Genomic DNA, 26,044 nt, shown 5'->3' with positions numbered 1-26,044 from the left:
ACAGGGCCATGCTTCCTCCCCGGCACCCCCGAGGGGGGCTCTCCTTCCCCAGGGGAGGTCACGCCTCGCCCGGGCTCCTCCCCAGCACGCACCGCCTCCCTCCGGGCCTCCCTTAAAGGCGGCGCCGCGGGCGGCCGGGCGGGCGGGGTTCGGGGCGGGGACGCGGCGGCGGCCCCAGAGCGCAGAGCGCGGCGTGCGAAGCCGGGCCGGCGGTGGCGGTGGCGGCGGGGAGCGCGCGCCATGGCGGGCTGCTGCGCGGTCCTGGCGGGCTTCCTGTTCGAGTACGACACGCCGCGCATCGTGCTCATCCGCAGCCGTAAAGTGGGGCTGATGAACCGCGCCGTGCAGCTGCTCATCCTGGCCTACGTCATCGGGTGAGCCCGGCGCCCCGGGGCCCGAGGGAGCGCGGCCGACGCCCGCCTGGGGCGGGCGCACCTGCTCGTGGTGGCCCGGGGCCTCGGGTGAACCCGCGGGCGCCCTCCAGGTGGGGTTCCACCTGGTGACACCCACCTGCGGGCCCGGGTGGCTGCAGCTGTGCCCCCGCCGCGGGAGGCGGGGAGAACGGGCTCGGTGCCAGGGTTCCGGGGCCGGAGGGCCGCTTCCCTGCTGTGCCGTAATGGCCAGAGCCTGGCTAGCCCTTCACGCTTGCCTTTCCTGCTTCCTGACCTTCTGAGTTGCTCTGTGATCCCCCTTGGCCGTGGGGCGCCTTGCCCTAAACGTCTCAATCTTGGCTCTTCAAGTCCTATCTGAAGATCTGCTGACAGAATTCAAAGCTTTGGGATTTCCACTTATTTTCTGTTGGGTCTGTGGTTTCCGTGCCTTTCCTCAGAGCACCATGTGGTCACTCAGATAGTGAAGAAAGCAGGCTTGCAAAAAGTTCTCTGCTCTTAGTCAGCCACCTAGTTATGTGCATATCGTGTTGAAAGTTCACTTTGTTTTGTGGGGTTGTTGGAGTTTTGGTATGTGGACCTGCCTTAGCCTCATCGCTCCACCTGCTCTATGCAAAGGCTTATAGGTACCCTACCACCTTACAAGCCAATTGTCCTCAAGTCTGTTCCAACTCATGGGGACCCATGAGTGTCAGAGTAGAACTCCATAGGGCTTTCAATGGCAGGTTTTTCAGAAGTAGACACCAGGTCTTTCTTCCAAAGCACCTGTCGGTGGACTTGAACCTCCAACCTTTCGGTTGGCAGCTGAGCTTGTTAACTGTTTGCACCCACCAGAGACTCCTCTGCCACTTCGAGGCCTCACTAAATGCTGGATTTTGATCGAATGAGTACGTTACAATTTAATGAAACTGGAGAGAGAAGGAAATGACCTCACCAACTGGGCCCACTTTAAAGGGTCACCTGACTGTTGTGTCTGCAGCTGCTGAGCTGGCAGGTGTACCTGCTCATTTGCTGCTCGTTTTTAAAAGACCTAGCACAGTGGTCCCCACACTTTGTACTTTGCACATTGGAACCACTGATTGCTGGCTCCCATTGCTAAACCTTCTGATTTCATTGGTACGAAGGATGACCAACTCCCCAGGTGATTTCAATGTGCAGCCAAGTTTGGAAAGCACTGACCTAGTGTTTCCTGAACTTACCTAATCAGGAGAAATTCACCTGAGGAATTGTATAAAAATAACAGATCGCCAGGCGTCTCCTTGGAGTTTCTGATTCATACGCCTGGGTGGGACTTGGAATCTCTTAACATGGCTGCAGGGAATTCACCTGCAGTACGCAGCAGCAGTAGGTACTGACAATAGTCCGGGCTATGGCTTTCCAGGTATGACCTCTACATCAGAACCAGTCCCAGATTTGGATTCATTAAGTCTCAAGAATGAGGTAGTACCACCATCACCCACTCTTCCCCCATTCCCTCTCTCACATTCCAACAATTGTGATGTACCCTTAAATTTTGAGACTCACTACCAGTTGCCATTCAGTGGACTCCAACTCACGGCGACCCCTTGTGTGTCGGAGTAAAAAGAACTGTGCTCCATGGAGTTTGTAATGGCTGGCTTTTTGGAAATGAATTGCCAGGCTTTTCTTCCGAGGCACCTCTGGGTGGACTCGTACCTCCAACCTTGCAGCTAGCAGCCAAGTGTTTAACCATTGTGCCACTAGGGCTTCTTACATGACTACTGTAAAGCTATAAATTACATATGTGGCTTGCATTATATTTCTGTTGGGCGGCACAGATGATAGAGTTCCTTACCAAATGTTCATTACCTTGATCATGAGGATTTTTTAAGCAGCAAATATTTTGCTTTTACCTGTCTTGCTACGGTCAAAACTGACTAAGGGTCTGAATAATTAAGGAGTTTTCTTTTTTTTTAACTCTCAATTTCCTGATCCGATTCATCTTGGTATGAATCAGAATTGACTTGACGGCAATGGGTTTTTTTTTTTTTTTTTGGTTTTTTGGTTTATTTCTCCCACAGTGACCCACAGGAGCCTTTCCTCAACAAGTGACCAAACATGCCAGTTGCTGTAATGCTCAGTTATCAGTGCGTGATGAGGAAATGGCTAATCACATGGTGGTGACTGATGTGAAACCATTTTTCTCTGATTTAGCAACTCGCCGTCCTGGGTGGTAAAGTAATAGTGACCTACCTGCCCTAAGCTTATATTGCAGCTTAATTCCAAGAAGCCCTAAAGAAGAGGACTTTCCAGGGGGAAGGTCCATCTCTAGGATGGGCAATGAATTTGGGGACTGCTCAGATCAGACAAACCCATAAATGAGTAACCAAAACCAGTGAATTTCTGAAGTGTCAGCTTCTAGAGCTTATAAGAAGGGGAGGGAAATGTTAATATGTCTTGACTCTAGAAATAATCATAATTGCTGGTAGTTGTTTAACAATAGCTGTGGTGGGGAGGAACCCTGACTTGTAGCACTGGCCCATTTTTGTGGTATAAATACTCCCACCATGGCTGATGTCAAGTTACCGGCAGTATATCAGTTTCCTAGGGCTGCCCTAACAAAGTACCACAAAGTCAGTTGTTTAAAACATCAGAGATTTGTCTCACAGTCCTGGAGGCTAGACATCTAAATTCAGGGTGTTGGCAGGGCCACTGTCTCTCTGAAGGCTCTAGGGAAAGGTCCTTTCTTGCCTCTCCCACCTTCTAGTAACCCTAGTTGGTCCTTGGTGTGCAGCTACAGTGTCACATGGTGTTTTCTCTGTGTCTCTTCTCCTCTTTTATAAGGACCCATAAAAAAAACAAAATCATTGCCGTCAAGCCGATTCCGACTCACAGAGACCCTATAGGACAGAGTAGAACTACCCCATAGGGTTTCCAAGGCTGTAATCTTTTTATTTATTTATTGCACTTTAAGTGAAAGTTTACAAATCAAGTCAGTCTCTCATACAAAAAGTTATACACACTTTGCTATGTATTCCTAGCTGCTCTCCTCGTAATGAGACAGCACATTTGTCCTCTCCACCCTGTATTCCCCATGTCCATTGAACCAGCTCCTGTGCCCCTCTGCCTTCTTATCTCCCCTCCAGACAGGAGCTGCCCACACAGTCTCATGTGTCTACTTGAGCCAAGAAGCTCACTCCTCACCAGTATCATTATCTATCTTATAGTCCAGTCCAATCCCTGTCTGAAGAGTTGGCTTCAGGAATGGTTCCAATCTTGGGCCAACAGAGGGTCTGGAGACCATGACCTCCAGGGTTCCCCTAGTCTCAGTCAGACCACTAAGCCTGGTCTTCTTACAAGAATTCGAGACCTTCATCCCACTGTTCTCCTGCTCCATCAGGGATTCTCTGTTTTGTTCCCTGTCAGGGCAGTGATGAGTGGTAGCCAGGCACCATCTAGTTCTTCCATTCTCAGACTGATGCAGTCTCAGGTTTATGTGGCCCTTTCTGTCTCTTGGCTCATAATTACCTTGTGTCTTTGATGTCCTTCATTCTCCTTTGCTCCAGGTGGGTTGAGACCAATTGATGCATCTTAGATGGCCACTTGCTAGCTTTTAAGACCCTAGATACCTCTCACCAAAGTGGGATGCAAAACGTTTTCTTAATACATTTTGTTATGCCAAAGCTACAGGCTTTATGAAAACAGAATACCACATCTTTCTCCTGCAGAGCACCTGGTACGTTCAAATCGCCAACCTTTCTGTTAGCAGCTGAGTGCTTTAGCCACTGTACAACCAGGGCTCCTTGTTTTCATGAGGACACCAGTCATAAAAGATTAGGAGCCACCCTACCCAGCTATGACTTCTTGTTAACTGATAACATCTTTGAAGACTATTTTCCAAACACAGTATGTTCACAGGTTCCAGGGGTTAGGGCTTCAACATATCTTTTTTGGAGATGCAATTCAATCCATATCAAGGTGTGACCTGCAAATTCCTGAAAAATTAACAATGGGCTTTCTCAAGCTGGTATCAGCAGCGCCAGCAGAGTTTAACATTCTTTAAATGCTCACTATGTTCTAAGCCTTTGACATGCATTATGTCATTTCACGGCACTACAATCCCCGTGAAGGCCTTTTTTCATTCCCGTTTTGTAGATGGGAAAAACTGAGGCAAAGACAGGTTAAACTTGCCCAGAGTTATGCCTAGTGAGTGGTGGAGCTGAGCCATGAACCCAGAGCTTTTGGCTCCAGTCTGTGCTCCACTGTCCTAATCAGTATGTGCTCATGCCTTTATATTTTTAATTATTCAGGGTGGTAGTTTGGTCCTTATTTCAGAGGACACAAGTGTACATGAATTCTTGGAGAATAAGTAAGAAATTATTATAAAAATTCCTTGAAAGTTGGGATCCACTTTTCTTGTGAGTATAACATAGCGAGCAAGAGAGTAAGTTTCAGAGGCAGAAGGCCTGAGTTCATATCCTGGCTTTGACACTCCCTAGCTGTGTGACCATGGGCAAATTACTTAACCTCTCTGTCTCCCTGTCCTCCTCTATAAAACGGAGATAATAATCATTCCTACCTCATGTAGTAAAGAGGCCTGTGGCGCAAGGGTTAAGCACTTGGCTGCTAACCAGAAAAAGTTGGTGGTTTGAACCCATCCAGCTCTGCAAGAGAAAGACCTGGCAATCTGCTCCTGTAAAGATTACAGCCTGGAAAACCCTACAGGGCCGTTCTACTCTGTCAGATGGGGTCGCTCTGAGCTGGAATTGACTTGATGGCACCCAATGACAACAACCTCATAAAGTGGTCAGGATTAAATTAATAAACAGAGATTAAACACTCAAATGGTAACTCCTTTCATCATAATTTTTAGTACCTCTTGGTGATCCCCGCGGGTCACAGTGCATTGGAAGTGCTCAGATATCTAATAATAAAAACAGCATCCCTGGAGCATTTTCTTTGTACCCGTGACAGTGCTAACAGCTTTACCTGTACCATCTCATGTTTCCAACAGGCACTCTGCTAGGTGCTCCCCATATTGAAGGAGCAGTGGTGGTTGAAAGGTTGGAGGTTCAAACCCACCAGCCTCAGGAGAAAAGACCTGGCAGTTTGCTTCTGTGAAGATTTAAAAAAAAAAAAAAATAGGATTCCCAAGGAGCTGCTGGTGGATTTGAACTGCTGACCTTTTGGCTAGGAGCCAAGTTTTTAAGCCAGTGTGCCACCAGGGCTCTCTGTAAAGATTACAGCCTTATAGGGCAGTTCTGCTCTGTTCTGTAGGGTCGCTATGAGTCAGAATTGACTTGACCACAACCAGTTGGGTTTTTTGAGTTTATCATTTTGCAAAAGTGGAAACGGAGCCCCCAGAAGTTAAGCAGCTTTTACAAAGTCACATAATTAGTAAACAGTGAACTTTCAGCTTCTGCCTAACAAGCTCCCTGGCATCAGTTCAAAGTCACCTAATCCTAATGGCAATTTAAGAGGTCTCTTTCATTTTGCAGGTGGGTATTTGTGTGGGAGAAGGGCTACCAGGAAACTGACTCCGTGGTCAGCTCAGTTACTATCAAGGCCAAGGGCGTGGCTGTGACCAACACCTCTGAACTTGGATTCCGGATCTGGGATGTGGCCGACTATGTAATTCCAGCTCAGGTATGACTTCCATCAGGACTTGTGTCTAATTAAGGCCCTTAGTTAGGTCCTTTCTCTGTACTGACTTGGCACACTGACTAATGACTGCCAAAATTCTAACATCACCGATGCCCAGCATGAATGGCTTTAGTCCAAGAAACCAGTGCAAACCCATGTGTTCTGGGCTTAGGGTCTCACAGGTAATACTCAGTCAGCTATGGTTCTTCAGCTCTGGAGCATGGCTGGGTTAAAAACGGGAAGCTTTCTGGTTGGGCAGCGATCTGTCTCTAGTCTTGAAAGACAAGGAGGCAAAGGTGTTAAATCCTGGGAGAAGTTCGAGTGGCAATATCAGTCCCTTTCCACATTCTGTATTTGCTTTAGTATTATAAAAGGAGCTCTGGTGTTGCAGCGGTTAACTGCTCAGCTGCTAACCAAAAGGTCGGTGGTTTGAACCCACCAGCCGCTCCGTTGGAGAAGGATCTGATGGTCTCCTACTGTAAAGATTACAGCCTTGGAAACCCATGGGACAGTTCTAGTCTGTCCTGTATGGTCGTTATGAGTCGGAATTGATGGCAACAGGTTTTTTTTTCTTTTTTTTTTTTTTGAATTGTTGTAAATCCGCAAGGTACATCTCTTCAGACAATGTGAAAATGCTAGCAGCAATTAAAGCCCAAAAGCTAAACTGAGAAACAAACATTCCCAGGTAGGATTCCATCAGGAACAAAGGGAAAGAAGAAATAGTGAGATGCGGCCTCCCAATCTCAAGTCTGTTAATCCGCAAAGCTCCAAGTTAAATATTGACTCTCTGTAGCCATGGTGACAATGTTTACATGGGCAACCCAGACATACCCCTCCAGATCGTTTATGTGCTAGGGTAACAGGGTGACCAGATGGGGGACTGAGCCACCTCTTGGCTCAGAGCTCTGTGAAGGAAGGCAAGGATTTAAGAAACTCTTGCTTCATGTGAGTTCACATCCCCCTGATTTCTCAAGAGAAAGTTCTGGGAGGAGCCCAGAGAGAAGAGAAAGCTAATGAGGTACAGAGGTCAAATGGAACAGGGGTTGCTGGCTGGCTGGCCCTGGGTGGTCCTGTTGGCATGGCCCTGTCTCAGCAGAGACCATTGTTTCATGTGCAGGCCTGGCCTTGTCCTGGCTGGCCCTCAGAATATCATGTTCAGTATGTTTATTTGGGAGTCCTTGGGTGATGCAAACAATTAACACTTGGCTATTAGTGCACTGGGCTGCTAACTGAAAGGTTGGAGGTTCAAGTTCACCCAAAGGTACCTTGAAAGACAGGCCTGGTGATCTGCTTCTGAAAAAAATCAGCCACTGAAAACTATGGAGCACAATTTCACTCTGACACACATGGGGTCGCCATGAGTCAGAATCAACTTGATGGCAACTGGATGTTTACTTGAGCCAAGGAAGGGTAGGAGCCCCCTTCCCTCCTCCCGCTCTATCAGTGGAAAGCAATATCCGGCAACTCTGCCTTCAGTAGCGGAGCTGAGCTGGGGCTGGGTGAGCTCTAGAGGCTCTTTATGAGCTTTACCAATGTCCTTCTGTCTCTGTGTTTGGAAACCAAACATCTACTTGGCTCATCTCCATACTGAAAATCCCCACAAGCTTTAGAGATAGGAGACAGAAAGTAGACCATACTGAACTGTTGGGGTCTAACTCAAGAGAACCTTAGGAGCAGCCTTCTAGAAGCACCAAGTAGGGAGTGCATTTGCTAACTGAACACCTGGGAACATGACGGGGTGTTAGGAAAGAGATTCTGGCCCCATGCCATATTCTCATGCCTCATCTTGTGGCCATTTCCATTGTGGTTTGTTATAGGCCTTTCTCTGAAGGATGCCAGCTGTTCCCAGGGCTTCTGCCATCTTGTCAGACCTGGGGGTGGGGATGTCTACAGACTCTCTGATCCCAGAGTTACTCTGATTCCCAGACGGCTCCTGACTCTGCCCTTCACAGGAACATGAAATGCTAGAAGAACACTTCTGATGTCGCATTTTAAAATGAGGGCTCATCTTGAATTTTGGGGGTCGTTGTCCTTTATTCCTTATATTGAGAGGTCATTAAGGAGCCCTAGCGGCACAGTGGTTAAGCACTCAGCTGCTAAGCAAAAGGTAGAGGTTCAAACCCACCAGCCACTCCACGGGAGAAAAGATGTGGCAGTCTGCTTCGGTAAAGATTATAGCGCTGGGAACCCTATGGGGCAATTCTCCGGTGTCCTATAGGGTTGCTGTGAGTTGGAATTGACTCGATGGCAACAGGTTTGATTTCTATCCTTTATTCCTCATATTGGGAGGTCATTATTTGAGTTCTTCAGTCTCATCCCAATTGAATTGCCCTCTGGAAACTCTAAATCAATCCTTTGGCACCTTCATACTTACTAGGAGAAAACAGAATCTTCCCAGAAGGAGAAATGATTCGTGGCCCTGGTGGAGTCTGCTTGAGACTCTTCTTTTGTAATTCCTGTTAGGAAAGAAAACCAGCCAAATATGAGACCTTTGAGGCCTCGTGTTTTTACTCCTTGGAGGTAACCTGGTTGCAGAGGATGTTTTCCATGGTCATCGGCTCTTCCTCCATCAACAAGTGAAGGCTTTACTGACGAACAGTTCAGGTTACAGGCTCAGTTTTTTTTAATCGAGGTGAAATCCACGTGACATGAAATGAGCCACCTTAAAGTGAAGAGTTCAGTGGCATTTAGTGCACTCACAGTGTTGTGGGCCCAACTCTGCTGTCTAGTTCCAAAGCAGTTTCATTACCTCAGAAGGAAACCCCATGCCCATGAACAATGACTCCCCTTTCCACCCCACTCCCTACCCCTACAGCACTAAAAAAAAATCTAAGCAACCGTTAATCTATTTTCTGTGTCTGCCTATTCTGGATGTTTCATATAAATGCAGTTAGACGATATGTGGTCCTTTGTGACTGGCTTCATTCACTCAGCATGATGTTTTCCAGGTTCGTCCACGTGGTAGCGTGTAACAGAACTTCATTCCTTTTTATGGCTAAATAATACTCCATTGTATGTATAGACCACATTTTGCTTATCCATTCATCCGTTGATGGACACTTGGGTTATTTCTACCTTTGGGCAATTGAGGATGGTGCTGCTGTGAGCTGAGTGCCTAACCACACTGTACAGTTATCTGTTGGAGGCCCTGTTTTCAATTAAGTTAGAGACTCTTATAGACAAGAGGAGGACAATAGGTTTAGTTGTCTAAATTGTGCGTGGCATGTGGGAGAAGGGAAAACACCCTCCTATTACATAAATGTCGGACTTTCTCAGCGGCTATTGTTCAACTCTCCTGAGGAATCACACAGCGGTGCCTCCTTCTCGCCCTGCTCTGCAGGAGGAAAACTCCATCTTTATCATGACCAACATGATCCTCACCATGAACCAGACCCAGGGCGTCTGTCCTGAGGTAGGCGGCTTCTCGGGGAAGAGGCTGGGGTGCCCTCTCTGCGCCTGTCCAGCTGTGTGAGGGGCTGGGCCCTGTGGAACTTGTTCTCACTTGTTCCTCTTTTTCCAGATTCCAGGTAAAACCACTGTGTGTCAATCAGACGCCAACTGCATTGCGGGCTCTGCAGGCACCCACAGCAACGGTAGGGGCACACGCCACGCAGTCTGGAGCAGAAACTTAGCCTGGGGAGGGAGGCCTCTGATAAGATAGGTCAGCCCCCAGGGGTCTTCTCTGATAGAGAAATCTCAGGGACAAACTCCCCAATGCCTTCACGTGGCCCCTGGTGAGCCTGATGTCAGGATTGGGGCCCCAAAGCCCTCTCTGTGTCCACCTCTGTCATGGGAGCCCCCTGGTCTTTCTTTATCTTGTGGCTTGGCTTGACCTGGGCCCTGAAATTGGCAGCAATGTGCGTGGGACTCAGGCAACCATTGTCCTCTAGTTCCAATTTCTGGACAGTCTCCACCCAGAGTGGGAATGCCTTGAGTGACTGTAGGGAGTGCGGTTCTCCTCTCTACCTGAGGAAGGTGCCACCCCCGCAAAGGCAGAGAACAGGAGAGACCCCCGTGGACCTGTGTCCCCTGTCCCTGTAGGAGTTGCAACAGGAAGGTGTGTGCCGTTCAACAGGACCACGAAGACGTGTGAAGTGGCAGCCTGGTGCCCCCTGGAGAATGATACCTATGTCCCCAAGTGAGTCCTGTGGGGGATGACCTGCCATAAATGGAGGGTCTCAGGCTTAGGGGTGGTGGTGGGGAGTTAAGCCTGGGCTCCTAGTATCTGTGTGGATTGGAGCCTCTCAGGAGCAGTGGTTCTCAGCCACTGCGCGGTGACGAGGAGAAGCAAGGTGGCTGTGGGCTTGTTACACGTGATGATGTGCAGGCCGCTTAATTGGCTCTTAGGACTGTCAGCTGCAGAGAGCTGACAGGAAACAGTCCCCAGTGTCCTCAGTGCACATACAGACACAGAGGAATGCGTATGCGTACATGCCTGCACACACATGCATATATTTGCACTTGTATGCATACACGTGTGTGCACACACACAGCAGCGGCAGTTTACTGGTTCAGCTAACAAAAAAGATCGCAGCTAGATCCGGAACTCCAGGAACAGTGCCAGGGTCTCCCCCTCTTGGCTCTGCTTCCCTCCATGTTGGCAGGACCCAGGGAAGAGTCCAGGGGGCAGCTCTGGCCTTCCATTCCCCCCTAAGCAGAGTCTCTCTTCCAGATTGTCCATGGATTCTAGACCTGTCTGTCATCACATTGCCAACCACACCCCTGAGCCCATCGCTGTGGGTAGGGGTGGACTTTGCCTTGCTTGTCCTTTGTCTTGCCCTTGTCCCAGGGTCAGGAAGACTATGGGTCGTGTTGTTTATAACGTCAAAGATCCCACCTGGATCCAGCAAATTCTTCAACAGAGGGGTCAATCGAGTGTCAGATTTACCCGTAGACACCCACAAAAGAAGTAGGGTGCCCTCAGAGGCAGATCCAACACGGAGCAGCCAGGAGCTGAGGTGGTACCTCCTCCAAGAAGCGGGTGCTTTTTGTGTACTTTTCAGGAGAGGTCAGAATCCCTGCAGGTGAAAATCACCTGTTTAGACTTGTAAAACTAGATCTGTCTCTTACTGCCCTGAGCACACCTGCCTGGGGGCAAGTCCTGAAAAGCAACGGCAGGCCTTTGGCTGAATGCATTCCAGTGAGGCCAAAAGATGCCCCCCACAGTAGCGGTTCCTCAGGTTCTTAAATTTCACTGCCCTGGTGAACTGGAGCCCTGGTGGTGGAGTGGTTAAGAACTTGGCTGCTAACCAAAAGGTCAGCAGTTCCAATCCACCAGGCACTCCTTGGAAACCCTGTGGGGCAGTTCTACTCTGTCCTATAAGGTCGCTATGAGTTGGAATTGGCTTGATAGCGATTGGTATTTTTTACTGGCCCTGGTGCAGGGCCCTGTCCTCCCATGTGAGGAAGAAACCAGAAGGCTTGGTTACAAGTTTCTTCTCTTGACCTAGTATTCAAGCGCAGGACAGTAGAAAGTGCTAGCAATGGTAGACTTTTTTCTTGACAAATAACATCATAAGACACGTCCAAGTGTTTTTTAAAAATATTATGTAGGTAGAAGGCGTGTGCGTGGATATAAAACCCACCGCCATCAAGTCAATTCCGACTCACAGTGACTCCATAGAGTTTCCAAGGCTGTAAATCTCTATGGAAGCAGACTGCCACATCTTTTTCCCATGGAGCTATGTGTGGTGGTTTCAAACCGCTGACCTTTTGATTAGCAATCGATTGCTTTAACCGTTGTGCCACTAGGGCAGTTCTACTCCATCCTATAGTTGGAATTGACTTGATGACAATGTGTTATATTTATGTATATACACATGTATATACACACACATATTTATACTCTTAATTTATACTTTTATTAATAACATGTTATAATGTTTTTCAGGCCTGCTTTTTTAAAGGCTGCAGAAAACTTCACCCTTTTGGTTAAGAACAACATCTGGTATCCGAAGTTTAATTTCAGCAAGTAAGTGGTGGCCAGGTGTGAGTTCCCTGGCATCCTGGAGATGCTCCTGGCTCCTCCTCGCCAAGGTTTTCCTTGCTCCTATGTCTGCTTCCTCCTGACTTTAGGAGGAACATCCTTCCCACCGTCAACACCTCCTACCTCAAATCGTGCATTTACAACGCTAAAACAGACCCCTTCTGCCCCATCTTCCGTCTGGGCAAAATCGTGGCGAGCGCGGGACACAGCTTCCAGGACATGGCTGTGCAGGTAGGTGCAGACCTCACTGGCCTGACGCCTCTCATGCTGGGACATGTACTGAGAGGTCACACTCTCTGTCTGCCACTTACCCACAGGGTGGCATCATGGGCATCCAGATCAAGTGGGACTGCAACCTGGACCGAACTGCTGCCTTCTGCCTGCCCAGGTACTCCTTCCGTCGCCTCGACAACCGTGACACTGAACACAACGTGTCTCCCGGCTACAACTTCAGGTGGGAGCAAATGCAGGGCCTGTTTCTTAGGTGTTGGTGGGTGGCTATGACTGGTTTTCTTCCCAGTGCTGGCACCCAGGCCCCCCAAGACCAGCTCTTGGCAGCACCGCCAAGGGCAAGGCTCCCCTTTCATGTCCAAGTGCAGAAGGACATCTGCCAGGGAGTCCTGAGCAGGGGCTGGCACCTGTGGCATCCTGGCCTGTGAGAGCCCTCCCTGCCCTCTCCTACCTGAGGAAACAGATTGAGGTCATTGGCAGAGTCCATACACCCAGAGCAGCTGAGGGCAGATGCCTTTTTTTTTTAATTTATAACATAAAATTTGCAATTTTAACCATTTTTAAGTGTACAAGTCACTGGCGTTAACTATATTCACTGTATTATGCAGCAATCACCACTACCTATTTCTCTCCTGTGTTCTAGCCTGGGGCTGTTATCTGATGTTATCGATTTTCTAACTGAAGGACTCCCTATAGTATTTCTTGCAATTTGGGTTTGGTTTTTGCCAATTCCCTAAACTTCTGTTTATCTGGAAATGTCCTAATTTCACCTTCATATTTGAGAGACAGTTTTGCTGGATATGTAATTCTTGGCTGGCAATTTTTTTCTTTCAAGGCTTTATATATGTCATCCCATTGCCTTCTTGCCTGCATGGTTTCTGCCAAGTAGTCTGAGCTTATTTTTATTGACTCTCTTTTGTAGGTGACTTTTCGTTTATCCGTAGCCACTCTTAAAATTCTCTCTTTATCTTTGATTTTGGCAAGTTTGATTATAATATGTCTTGGTGACTTTTTGGGTATCTACCTTGTGCGGGGTTCGATGAACATCTTGGATAGATATCTTCTCATCTTTCATGGTGTCAGGGAAGTTTTCTGCCAACAAATCTTGAACAAGTCTCTCAATTTTCTGTTATCCCCCCACTGTTCTGGTATTCCAATCACTCATAGGTTATTTCTCTTGATAGAGTCCCACATAATTCTTAGGGTTTCTTCATTTTTTTTTTAATTCTTTTATCTGATTTTTACCTCAAATAGTTGGTGTCAAGTGCTTTATCTTCAATCTCACTAATTCTGACTTCCATGTCCTCAATTCTGCTCCTATGACTTTCTATTGAGTTCTCTAATTCTGCAATTTTATTGTTAATCTTCTGAATTTCTGTTTGCTGTCTCTCTATGGATTCTTGCAGCCTATTATATTTTGTCATTATGCTCTTGTCTAATCTTAAGTTTCTCTAATGCTGTGTCTGTACCTTCCTTGGCTTTTTCTGCTTTTTGCCTGATCTTCTTCCTCATCTCTTGAAGAGTTCTGTATATTAATCTTTTGTATACTACCTCGGGTAGTTCCAGGAAGTTTTCTTCATCCAGAAGATTTCTTGATTCTTTGTTTTGGGAGCTTGCTGAAGCCGTCATGGTCTGCCTATATGATTTGATATTGACTGTTGTCTCCCAGCCATCAATAAGTTATTGTGTTTTCTTTATTTTATGTTTGCTTATAGTGTCCCAGCTTCTTGTTTTGGTTTGATATGCCCAAGTAGGCTGCTCGAGTGAGCTAGTTTGATTATTGGCGCCTTTGAAGCTCTAATGTCCTGTCACCAGGTGGTTAGGGCAGTTACTAGGTATATAAACCCAGGAGTCCATTTACTTTTCTTGTATGGATTCAGCTCAGGTATCGAGGTAGTCACTCACCAAGTGCGTGTTGCAGGCTCTCACCTACAGTCTTAGACAAGCAGAAATGATTGGTGTAGGCACAGGTATCTGGCTGCAGTAGGGGGGCCATGTGCTGAGCAAGGCAGGGGATTGACAACTGCCCCTGAGTTTCTGTGAGGAAAGCGTGTCCCTGTTCCCTAGAGTGTCTAGGTGGCTGGGTTTTGCAGCCCGACAATGGGCACCCAAGGCTGTTGGCCATAAGGACTGGGAAGCACCAGTTATCCTTGGACCCCTGCCAAGGGTGGCTAGGTGGCGTGGGTGAAGTCACCAGTCCTCAGGCCCCTGATGTGGGTAGGTGAGGACCCTACTTAATAGGCAGAGCAGTGTCAAACGTCACGAACCTGCCTTTCCACCATATAGCTGAAAGAGTTGAAGTTAGACTTCAGGTATATACCCTGTTGTACTGTGCTAATGAGGGTCTATGCTGTTGAAATGGGCCCACACAGGTCTATGCAGGTGTTGGCGGGTGGCTGTGACTAGGTGAAAGGCATTCAAAGTCCGTGGATCGCTTATGCCTGTGCGTAGGCAAAGGAGCTACTTCTGCCCTGAGTTCCCAGCTTAGGGGAGCAGCAGATTATTTTTTCCCTGTTAATTTGTTCCTTTTCCAAGGCTGGGAGGATGGCTCAGGGTACACAACAGGTCTTAATTCCAGCCCAGGGAAAGTGGCTATCACTGAGCCTGGCTTGGGGCTGGTGTGGAGCAGGGGTCAGTTAAGTGGGAGAGAGTTTTTTCCAAACGGGTGTTTTTTGGTTTGAGTGGTAGATTAGATGCAAGTACTTATCTTATGCCAATAAGGCTGCTTTTCACTGATTCTGGAGGCATGAGTGAACTCTTCACTGCTCGGTCTCTCTCGATGTGGAAAACATGTCCCAAATGCTGTTGCTTGTTTCACCGCGTTAGCACCAGTAGATCCAGCCTGTGCGGTGCCAGTTCCCACTGGGTCAGGTCTGGCAACTACTCACTGCTTTTGAACCATCTTTCTCTCTCCCTGTTGCTTAGTCCGATTCTTCAACTTTGCGTTTGATGTTCAGGGCTCCTAGATTGTCATATATAATCAATGCACTTGCTTTTTTGGGTCTTTGTTGTAAGAGGGACCACCAGAAGCATTTGACTACTCCATCATCTTGGCCCTGCCTCTGTCTATTTCTAGAACACCCTTCAAACAGTTAAGCGCTCAACTACTAGCCAAAAGGTTGATGGTTTGAACCCACTGCTTGGAAGACAGGCATAGCGATCTGCCTCTGAAGGGTCACAGCCTTGAAAATCCTACAGAGCAGTTCTACTCTGCGCATATGGAGCCACCATGAGTCAGAATTGACTCGATGGCAACTAACAGCAACAACGACCCTCTTCCCCCAGCCCCTGGTGACACCGAATCTATTTTCTGTCTCTATAGATTTGCCTCTTTGAAATATTTCATATTAAGTGGGATCCTAAAATATCTGTCCTTTTATGTGTGACTTACTTCACTCAGCATAACATTTTTGAAGTTTACCCATATTTAGCATGTGTCAGGACTTCATTCCTTCTTATGGCTGAGCAATATTCCATTGTCCAGATACTCCACATTTTGTTTATCCATTTATCTGCAGACAGACTCTTGGGCTGTTTCCATGTTTTGGCTCTTGAGAATAGTGCTACAGTGCACATTGGTGTACAAATATCTGCTTGAGTCCCCGCTTTCAAGTCTCTTGAGCACATACTTAGGAGTGGAACTGCTGGGTCATATGGTAGTTCTGTTAAACTTTTTGAGGAACTTCCAGTTGATTTTTGAGGGGCTGATGGCTTTAGCTTTCTTGGGGCAGCCTCAGCCAGGCTGGTCATTAATTTTGATCATGCGATGATCTTGTGCTCCTCCAGTCCAAAGGCCCCTGTCACCTGGTCCAGGGATTGGTTTGTGGATGACTGAGCCTACCCCAGAATTCCAGGGTGCAGGGGATATGGGTTTTAGCCTTGGAAAAAGCCTTAGTTCGTATTTGTAATCTGGTAAGTGTGCCAGGGTTGGGTCCTATTTGCCACTCCCTGAGGCGACAGAATCTGCAGCTGCGTACATTTTCATGTGCCCTTTGTTGTATTGCAATACTTGTCAAAAACCAAATAAACCAAACCCATCGCTGTCGAGTTGATTCTGACTCATAGCAACTCTATAGGACAGAGGAGAACTACCCCATAGGGTTTTCTAGTAGGGGAGTTAGATTTGGGTTGCCCCGTCTCAACTGTCACCCAGTTCTTGTAGAAACCACTGTGGGGAACCTCAAGCTTGGCTTGGACAGAGAGAAGCAGTAGGGCCCTCAAGAAGGATACTGTCTCCCAGCCTCTGGCCCCACCCGAGGTCCCTAGGCTGACCACAACATGGCAGATGTGAGCCAGATAGGTCACGGGCCTAGGGCGTAGGCTACTGCTGGCTCCCTGTGGACACAGGGCAGCACGTGGTATCATGTCTCAACAGTTCTCTCCTCCCTCCCTGTTTTTTAAACAACTTTATTGAGATATAATTCACATACCACCCACTTGAAGTATATAAGTCAATGTTTTTTTAGTACGTTTGCATAGTTGTGCTGCCATCACCACTAACTTTAAATCATTTGTCACCCCCAGAAAACTCTGTGATTTAACTCACTTCCCTACTGTCCCCCCTACCCCACCCTCAGACCTAAGAAACCAACTCATCGACTTTCTGTCTCTAGATTTGCCTCTTCTGGACATTTCATACGAATGGAGACCGACCACGTCTGCCCTTTTGTGTCTGGCTTCTTTCACTCAGCATAATGTTCTTGAGGTTCGCCTACACTGTAGCACGTATCAGAGCTTCATTCCTCTTTATGGCAGAATAATGGTCCACTGTCTGGATAGACCACATTTTGTTCATCCAGTCATCTCTCGATGGATCAGTGGTTCTTTAAAAAAGTCTGGTGCTGAAGCTGTGAGTTTTGTAGCTGACCGCAGTGCCCCTAAGCGGTCCTGGAGGTTGTGCTGGCTGGGTTTTGCCCCTACTAGTGGCCAGGGCATCCCTGAGGGGGCAGGTGGCTCAGCCACATCAGGAAGGATGGTCAGGGTAGGAGGTTCTGGCTTAAGCCATAGGAGCCATCTTGTTGTGATGACTGGGGGGAACTGTTCCTGTGCCCTCTGCCAGCATCGCACACCACCTGTCCTGCTGCTGCATGGCCCACCTTAGCAGGAGAAACCCAGGGGTACCAAACTGAGTCTGCCTAGCAGGTAGAGCAGATCTTTAGCCAGCACCAGCTCTGCTCAAACCTCCATTTGCTGGGACCCTGAGCAGTAAATCCAGCCACTCATCCCACCTGGCCCATGCTGTGTTCCTCTAACCCCTCCTCCTTCCCCCAGGTTTGCCAAGTACTATAACGACCCAGCAGGCATAGAGCACCGCACCCTCATCAAGGCCTACGGCATCCGCTTCGACGTCATGGTGTTTGGGAAGGTAGCATCGCCCGACTCCTCGCTGCTGGCACCCAAGGCCAGGGGCACAAGCCCACTACCTACCCTCTATTTGCTCTTGCCGACCCCTAGCGCAACTTCTTCTCTCTCTTGTCATTTGCAGGCTGGGAAATTTGACATCATCCCTACCATGATTAACGTGGGCTCCGGCTTGGCCCTGCTGGGTGTGGTGAGTAATTAAGCCTGGACATTTACTTCCGCTGGGGCCGGGGTCTCCTCAGCACTGAGAGGAGACCCTAGATTCCACCTAGTTCTAGAGCTGTTTCCCACGACCCGCATCCCCTCCTCCACCCTTCCCCTTCCAAGACTGCGCCCCTCGGGGCCTAGCTTTCTCCCGAGATAGAGGTGCCTTTCCTTTCCAGTACAGATTCCAGGCTTCCTGGGACGGGGCACCAACAGGGTAATGGGGACTAACACTTTCTGGCTCTTTCTCACTCTGGGCCCAATTCAGGCAACAGTGTTGTGTGACATCATAGTCCTTTACTGCATGAAGAAAAGGTACTACTATCGGGAAAAGAAATACAAATACGTGGACGATTATGAACAGGTAGGCCGCCTCCTTGCCTCCCAGTAGGCCTGAAGGTCTGAGAACCTTACCTCATTTGTCAGCATCTTCTGCACCCATGAGGGGGACTCTGAGCCTGGGGCCTGGTCGATGTGAGGCTCCTCTACAAAGGTGGTTGCCATTTTTGTGTGCTGCCAACCCCACCCACCACACCCTCGTTGTCTGCTCTCTCTAGACCACCTGTACTAGGATTTGCCTCATACTTTTAATTTCAAGTGGACTCACTTTTTAAAATCTACTCTTGTTTTTAATTAATGCCATCTCAGGCTAGTTATGTTTTTTTACTCTTGTTTTTAATTAATGCCATCTCAAGCTAGTCATGGTCATGAATATTATGACAAAAATCCATGTCCATGTACGCCTTAGCTGCCAAGAGGAGCTGGCTGCTGTGTTAGCGGGTGACTTTAAACCACAGACATATATTCTCTTGCAGTTCTGGGAGCCAGAAGTCTGAAATCAAGGTGTCAGCAGGGCCATGCTTGGTTTGCGGGCTCAGGGGGAGATCCTCGTCTTGCCCAGCTCCTGCTGGCCCCAGGTGTTCCTTGGCTTGTGGGTGCATCTTTGCGTGGCCAGCTTCCCTGTCCATGTCTCTGTGTCTTTCCTCTTTTAGAGGACACCACTGTGATTGGATTAGGACCCTCTATACTCTGGTATGACCTCATGTTAACCTGTCTGTGTCTCTGTGTGTTTTCTCTTTTATTGGACACCATTGTAATTGAATTAGGACCCTCCATAGTCTGGTATGACCTCATGTTAACTTTACTGATGACATCTTCAAAGACCCTATTTCCAAACAAGGTTACCTTCACAGGTACCAGGGGTTAGGACTGCAGCATAATGTTCACTCCCTAACAGGTAGCATGCTTTGAGATCCCCGCACCAGGACCTACCTGAGTGCGCTCAGCTGTGATGTCTTCCTGAAGTCTCTAAGGACATCGCAGTGCTCTGGCCTGCCCCACGTGGTCCCAGCTCGCCTGGGGGCAGCACGTGTGGTGAACACTCATCTGCTTCCCTTCTCTGCAGAACCTCTGTGGTGAGGCAAACCGGTGATGCCGTCCGTACACCTGGGCTCCCTGCAGCCCTCACCAGGGACCCGTGAAAAAGGAGGAAAGGCTGCCCGGATGACCCCAGACAGTGATCCAGATTCTGACCCCACTGCACAAGGACTTCAGGACTTCCCAGCAGCTCCTGAATTTGGGATATAGGATCTGTTTGTCTGTCCTGCAGAGAAGGCACAAATCTGGTTCTTGGCCAGGTTGCCTCTGCTGTTCCCGTGACCTAGGGTGGGGTCACTGGGGCCCCAGCTCTCCCTGCAACCTGGCAGGGGCCACTGAGGCCCCTGCTGTCCCTGCGACCTGGGGCGGGGTCCCTGGGGCCCCTGCTGTCCCTGCGACCTGGGGCGGGGTCCCTGGGGCCCCTGCTGTCCCTGCGACCTGGGGCGGGGTCCCTGGGGCCCCTGCTGTCCCTGCGACCTGGGGCGGGGTCCCTGGGGCCCCTGCTGTCCCTGCGACCTGGGGCGGGGTCCCTGGGGCCCCTGCTGTCCCTGCGACCTGGGGCGGGGTCCCTGGGGCCCCTGCTGTCCCTGTGACCTGGGGCGGGGTCCCTGGGGCCCCTGCTGTCCCTGCGACCTGGGGTGGGGTCCCTGGGGCCCCTGCTGTCCATGCAACCTGGGGTGGGGTCCTTGGGGCCCCTGCTGTCCCTGCGACCTGGGGTGGGGTCGCAGGGCCAAGCTCTGGGCCCCAGCCATCATGCTGCTGTGCCCATGGGCTGGGGCCTGCCTGTGGCCTCCTGGGCTGACCCTCCTCCAAAGCTCCTGTCTCCAGCCCTTTGGGGACAGACAGGTCCAGTACTCCAAGGCATGGCAGCTCTGCTCAGGTACTTTATAAGGGAAGGAAGGTCCCTGTGTGGTAGCCACTGGATTCTGAGCACAGCTGGGCTGCTCTTTGGCTCCGGACCTGGGTGTGGCACGTACAGCCATGAGATGGAGTCAGGATTTTTCCTCTGAAAAGAGCTATATTGACGTGACTTAGGACCAAACATTAAAACAAACCACCTTCTTAATCCCTGTGTTTTCGCACCTTGAACCGGAACTTTCTGTCCCACCTCTTTCCCTCGACCAGTAAACCCACTTGTCCCAGCTCACTGCACTCAGGAAAGGTTCCAGACACAACCTGTGTTTCTGGAGTTTAGGCAGGTTTTTCTTTCCCCTACTTTAATCGTAAAGGCCTAAGAAGTTTGATCGTGTTAGCTTGTAATCCTGTTTAAGTTTACATGATTTTTCTTTCCTCTAGTGACTATTTGTTTTACCCATGTTTACATTTTTGCATAAAATCGCAGTAATAGTGAAACCTGTGAGAGCCGGAACTCAATGGGACACCCTTGTTTTTCGGGGCCCCAACGAACCCACCCCAGGTCTCAGGAAGAGCAGAGACTCCAGTGAGCCCCAACCCAGGATGCCTTTGACAGAATGCAGTCTTAACCACTTTTCTATTGCTCATTTTAGTGGAAAATGAGTTTTCCTTCTCTGACAGGTTTCCACCTTACATGGGTTCCTGCTTTCACAAGTTTTACTGTAGTGAAGGCAACATCTTCTAGATCACATGGAAATGGCTTATCTCCCCGCTTCCCATTTACTTCCCAGAAGTCTCCCACCAAAAGCACCACCTGTGGGTCCCTTGTTGCCACTGTTCTGAAATGGTAATACAGCTATATCTAACTTCACACCGACTTAATTCTGCATCAGGTGTTTCAGATTGGCCTAAAGACAGCAGTCTGCCCCTCCCCTTTGCCATGAATTCAATTCCGAGTACTGAAGACAGTTTATTTTAGAAGCCCTCTGCTTTTGCAGGATAAATAACCAACCTGGATTTTTCTTGTTTGGGGAAGGAAGAAAAAAAAAAAAAATTTATCAGACCCCTTTGACGAAGTTCCGGTTCTTTTAAATGCCTGTTTGAACACGTGGTTGAAATGCAGCCGGAACCCTTAGGAATGGTTTACTGATGACCTTCCAGTGAAGGAGTAACAGTTACTGGCTGTGTTCAGGAGCAGGGAAGACCTCTTTCAGCCTCCCCTTTTCTAAGCCAGAGAGCCCCTGGGTGACGCAAACAGTTAAGTGCTCAGCTGCTAACCAAAAGGTTGGCAGTTCAAGTCCACCCAGAGGTGCCTTGGAAGAAAGGCCTGGTGATCTATTTCTGAAAAATCAGCCACTGGAAACCCTGTGGAGAACAGCTGTAGTCTGACACACATGGGGTCCCCGTGAATTTGAGTCAACCTGACGGCAACTAAGTTGGGGTGAGGGGCGGGGGTGGCATTGCTTGTTACTCCCTGGAGTCCTCTTGCTTCCTGTCGTATTCCCCACTCACGGCATTCTCAAGTAACGTTGCGCCCATGGATTAACTTCAGGGAGCCTCTGAAGCCTCTATAATTCTGCAAAACGATGCACCTTATGCATTTCTTTGAGCTTTCCTCAGATTCTCTGTGGGGTCTTTGAATACAAATGCCCTGCGGTAGATTCTTAAAGGCCAGCATTTCAGTGTTCTTATTCTGCAGCCTGGAACAGCAAGCTTCTCTCAGGCCTTGTCTGCTGTCCCTTGATAACAGAAAATCAAGGACATTCCCCAAATCCAGGAAATGCCGTGTGCTGGATTCATACACACATGCAGGAGCCCTCAGAATCTGGCCTGCAGAGAGCGCCTCAGTCTGCAGACTATGAAAACCAGCCACAGCAAGGCCCCGGGGGAGACTAGTGTTCGAGAGGGCTTTCTGACAAATTCAGAGCCTAGTCTTGCTTCTTGTCAAATCGTGTGACCCTAGACAACTGACCTAACTTTTCCAGGCCTCGGTGACGAGAAGCTGATCCATAAAATGGGTTAATACCTAGCTTACAGGGTACAGTTGTCTTCCACCATTCCGGGCCCACAGGACAAGACTTAGTAATGTGCATTTAAAACTGCCTCCCTGGCTGCTCACCTGTCTGGCCTCCACCAGCATCTAGCAATTACCTGTCCCCTACACAAATGTCAATGTGTAGATAACTCACCTGAAGAGCTTGTTAAAAGGCAGGTTCTGAATCGACTGGTCCGGGATGGGGCCTGGGAATCTGCATTCCTAACTTTCTTCCCAGTGATGCTGGCCTGGGGACCCCACTGTGAGTAGCCAGGTCCTCTGACGTGCTCTAAACTAGGGTTATACTGACTACATTAGCCCTGGCCTGGCCTATTCCATCTCACTGTTGGCCTAAGGAAGGAAAACAGACATAAGGATAGACAGCCTACCGAGAAAACCAAACCCAAACCTGTTGCCTTGGAGTCAATTCCAACTCATAGTGACCCTATAGGACAGCGTAGAACTGCCCCATGGGGTTTCCAAGGAGCAGCTGGTGGATTCGAACTGCTGACCTTTTTTGGTTAGCAGCCAAGTTCTTAAGCACTTCACCACCAGGGCTCCATAGACAGCCTAGATGTAAATAAATCACAGCCCACAAAAGATTCCCAAGAGGCCCAGGCTTTGCACCATTTTGCTGTCCGTTTATTTCAAGTTTACAGGGAAGCTTAAACGTCTGTGAAAAAAACACCAAAGGCTTATTTTCTCTTAAGTCCATGTACTTTAAGTGATAAATACACAGTATTTAACTCTGTACACCTGATAAAAGGAAATGCATAGTAGAAAGGACCAGGAATAAACCACGAGGGTCAGCATGCACTGGGTCACAGGGTAGAAAGTCCCGGTCCCACAAGACCCGGCCGGCCCGGCTGAGGAGAAAGTGGGACCAAGACCTGGAGACCTTCCCTAGCACCTCGGAAACAAGTAGGGGCCACGGCCCTTCTGCTCAGCAAAGCAAGCTCACCTGTGAGCGTTGGGTGAGGGCTACAGGTGAGGCCCTGTATGTGGATTCTCCTGGTTCCAGAAAGGCTTGGAGGATGGGAGCCTTGGTTCCCCCGCAAGGCCAGGCCAGCGGGGAGGCGCCTCTCCACCCCTAGTGCCCACAGTGGGCTCAAAGGGCTCCACCGGATGTGCTCGTCAGGCTGAGGGATAGGTGGGAAGACGCAGAGGAAAGGGGGAGAGGGCTTGTGCTCTCTTCCAGGCCTCTGTGTTGGCCACAGGTTGCTCACACCAGACTGATCCCACGGACGAGCCAGCAAGAGGAGAAACTGAGGGTGTCCTTCTGCCCACTTGAGGAAGCTGCTCACGACAGCTTTTCCCCCTTCTGACAGAACTGGCTTTTAAAAATCAGTATGTCTGTGGTCCACTCAAGGGGTGCTCTAGTGCTCTGTGATGCGGCCGCCTCAGCTGATAGTGAAGCCTGTGAGAGCCGGAGCTCGCGGGAACTGCCTTGTTTGTCCGCCTTTGGGTGCAGTTTTACTTTTCTGTCACTCTAGTTTTAGCAGAAAATACTTGAGTTTTCCTTCTCTGACAGGTTTCCGCCTTACACGGGCCCCGGCTTTCACAGGTTTTACCGTACTTTCGGTGGGGCTGGAAACCCTGGTGACGTAGTGGTTAAGAGCTACGGCTGCTAACCAGAAGGTCGGCAGTTTGAATCCACCAGGTGCTCCTTGGAAACCGCATGGGGCAGTCCTACTCTGTCCTATAGGGTCACTATGAGGTTTTTTTTTTCCCCATTGGGATTAGGAGGGTCGGGGGTGGTGGTTTCTTCCCAAAGCTTTCTTTGGCATTTCTTTGTAAAAAAAAGCCATCAGGTAGACCTCCCTTAGCCCACTCATCTGGACAGCTGGGAGCCAGTCGCTGGCGTTTCATGTGTGAAATCTGAGCCGGGAAGTTGCAGGGTGGGGAGGAGTGGCCTTGTCGGATGCCACCGTGTGAACACAGGAGGAACCCCACAGAGGAGGCCTGCTCGAATGCTAAGGACCAGTCAACCTTAACCACTGCAAGGTGCTTATTGCAACTAGCCCGAATGCTAACAGAAGGGGCGGTTTCCCCATAAACTTAGAATTTAGGAGGGCAAGAGGAAGTACCAGGTGACAAAAAATGCAGGCAGGCAGGCAGGCAAGATGTGGAGACAGCCCTCTGGTGGACCTGGTGTCCTTTGTGCTTCTAACCCAGCATTCTCTAATTCTGTGCTGCTTGTCAAATAGCAAGAAAGGAGGGCTAAGGTTGAGAAATATCTATGGAAGCCAAGAAAGCCCGGGGCTGTGTGGACGGAAGCAGGGGAGGAACAAGGCCCACTGCTGTCCGCAAAAAAGCCTTGGACCTGCACTGATCAGAGGGAAACTATGGAAAGTGTGTCTTCAGAGTGCCCAGCCCCAATTCCACAAAGCACAGGGACACTGAGCTCAGACAGTCCTGGGTGGTCCTTCCAGCCCCTTCTCTCCCCCCAGGAACTTCACACCTACCCACGTGTGGCTCTGGGAAACCTCACACTTGAACTTCAAGCAAACTTCTCAATATTGGTTAAACGTCAAACAAGGAAAACCTGTCCTTTCTGGACTTTTGGCTACAAAAGAGGAACCCTTGGGCCAAGTTCTAGTTCCCTCACGCCCTGAGGACCGTCCTGCATTTCCACAATCTTCTCTAAACCAGCGCCCCCCAAAGTTATTCCGTGCATCCTAACAAAACTTTGAATGGAATGACGATTGTCCGTGTCTTAGTTGAGTGGAAGCATGTCCTAACTGGCTCTCTGGAAACTGGGTACCTATTTCACTGACTACAACAATCAGCTAGTGTTTAAGATGAAAACAAATCTCTGTGGTCTCCTGACTACACGGGTTATAAACACACTAAGCTGCTGATACACAGGCAGGGATTTCACTGGCTCTAAACCCTGCTCACGCGCTTGAAGCAATGAAATATATCCTGGAAGCTCTAAATTTCTGAACTACTCTAAGTTCAGGCTGAAGAATTGAACATGTTGTTGTTGTTGTTGTTGTCTAATCTTAAGCCATGTAATATACATGGAAGTGTCAGATTTCACCCTGAAGTTTTGGTCATTTAACAAGAGATTTACCACAGTTCAGTCAACTATTTCAGAATCCCGCTTTCAGAAGAAACACAGTCAGTCCTTTAAGCAAAACTTTTCCCACCATAACTGCCAAACGCCCCTCGAGAGTTGGGGGAAAAAAGTCCCCTTCCAAAGCAAGTAAACTGAACTTCAAGCCCTTTCTGTTTTCTTGACTACAACTCTACCCATAAAAAATGTAAAAAGTCCTTCTTACAAATAAGTTGCAGGAAAGCTCCCGGCAGCCACTGAGGGCAAGCCCTGCTCTGTTGCCTGGAGTCCTTATTTCCAGAAGGTTCCACGGTTTGGAGTTTGCATGAGGAATCATAACCCCTCTTCAAAATTACTGCAACTCACTCTGCAGCCTCAGACCGCCCAAGTCTTCTGCCAGTTTTTTGCAATGTCCAAACCCCCTACATGTTCACTTGGTGTACTGGACGTAGTTCTGAAGTCACAACGAAGGGTTTTTGGCATAGAAACGTTTTAAAGAGCAATTACCCCAAAGTGCTTGTGAGCTTGGGTTTCCAACTCCTCACACCTGCCCGTTAGGCCAGCCAGCAGCCAAGGTCGATGTCAGGGAGTTGAGTCCCTTTTCTTTTTGTCCCCTTTCACACAACAAAGGAAGAAACAACCAGACACTGCGACGCTGCCAGTCTGCAGGGCATGCTGCTAGGGGAGGGCGGACAGGACAGCACCGGAGGCGGCATGCAAGCGGGCGGTCCCGGCAGCTACTCCGGCTCCATCGCTTCCTCCTTGGGCTGCAGGGGCTGCGTGCATGTGGAAGAGCCAGCACCCAGGGCCCCCCAACTGTCGGCACAGGGTCCCGCCTTCACAGGAGCACCTCCTCCTCTTCTGCCTGGGGGGGCCCGGAGCCCCGCAGGCTGTCTGCGCTGCCGTCCTTCCTGCTCACCAAACAGAAAACCGCTGTTAGGACCCGA

At 49.2% G+C, this 26,044-nt stretch overlaps 2 protein-coding genes across 10 annotated transcripts in view; one reads left to right on the top strand and one right to left on the bottom strand.

Annotated features, from left to right (window-relative positions):
- The first annotated feature begins 211 nt into the window (after window positions 1-211).
- P2RX4 (purinergic receptor P2X 4) lies at window positions 212-20,215 on the top strand. 2 transcript variants are annotated; one of them, XM_010599868.3, is made up of 12 exons: window positions 212-374; window positions 5,846-5,993; window positions 9,331-9,402; window positions 9,511-9,583; window positions 10,032-10,128; window positions 11,881-11,961; window positions 12,066-12,207; window positions 12,294-12,430; window positions 17,479-17,572; window positions 17,693-17,758; window positions 18,041-18,136; window positions 19,178-20,215. In XM_010599868.3, exons 1-12 carry the CDS (start codon window positions 241-243, stop codon window positions 19,202-19,204), a joined length of 1,167 nt encoding a protein of 388 aa, XP_010598170.2. In that variant the 5' UTR covers window positions 212-240; the 3' UTR covers window positions 19,205-20,215. The 2 variants fall into 2 exon arrangements, with proteins under 2 accessions (XP_010598170.2, XP_064128247.1); XM_064272177.1 differs by lacking the exon at window positions 212-374 and adding an exon at window positions 466-484.
- A 5,502-nt stretch (window positions 20,216-25,717) lies between these two features.
- Window positions 25,718-26,044, bottom strand: part of CAMKK2 (calcium/calmodulin dependent protein kinase kinase 2) — a 39,790-nt gene continuing 39,463 nt past the window's right edge. For 5 of the 8 annotated variants that reach the window (XM_064272171.1, XM_064272173.1, XM_064272170.1 and 2 more), the window contains one exon: window positions 25,817-26,008. In XM_064272171.1, coding sequence (XP_064128241.1) covers window positions 25,936-26,008 — 73 coding nt within the window. In that variant the 3' untranslated portion in view covers window positions 25,817-25,935. Of the gene's footprint in view, window positions 26,009-26,044 lie in introns of all 8 variants that reach the window. The other 3 variants (XR_010318571.1, XR_010318572.1, XM_064272176.1) reach the window with 2 other exon arrangements.

This window comes from Loxodonta africana, chromosome 19 (genome assembly GCF_030014295.1).
Source record: "Loxodonta africana isolate mLoxAfr1 chromosome 19, mLoxAfr1.hap2, whole genome shotgun sequence".
Lineage (NCBI taxonomy): Eukaryota > Metazoa > Chordata > Mammalia > Proboscidea > Elephantidae > Loxodonta > Loxodonta africana.
The sequence above is the reverse complement of the archived record's forward strand: the minus strand, read 5'-3'. Positions and strand labels throughout refer to the sequence as shown.

Excerpts from the sequence above, each read along its gene's own strand:
- P2RX4 (XM_010599868.3), top strand. The coding sequence starts at position 241 with ATGGCGGGCTGCTGCGCGGTCCTGGCGGGCTTCCTGTTCGAGTACGAC. Across the intron at positions 9,403-9,510 it reads CCCAGGGCGTCTGTCCTGAG|ATTCCAGGTAAAACCACTGT; the intron begins GTAGGCGGCTTC and ends CTCTTTTTCCAG. Across the intron at positions 11,962-12,065 it reads CCGAAGTTTAATTTCAGCAA|GAGGAACATCCTTCCCACCG; the intron begins GTAAGTGGTGGC and ends TCCTGACTTTAG.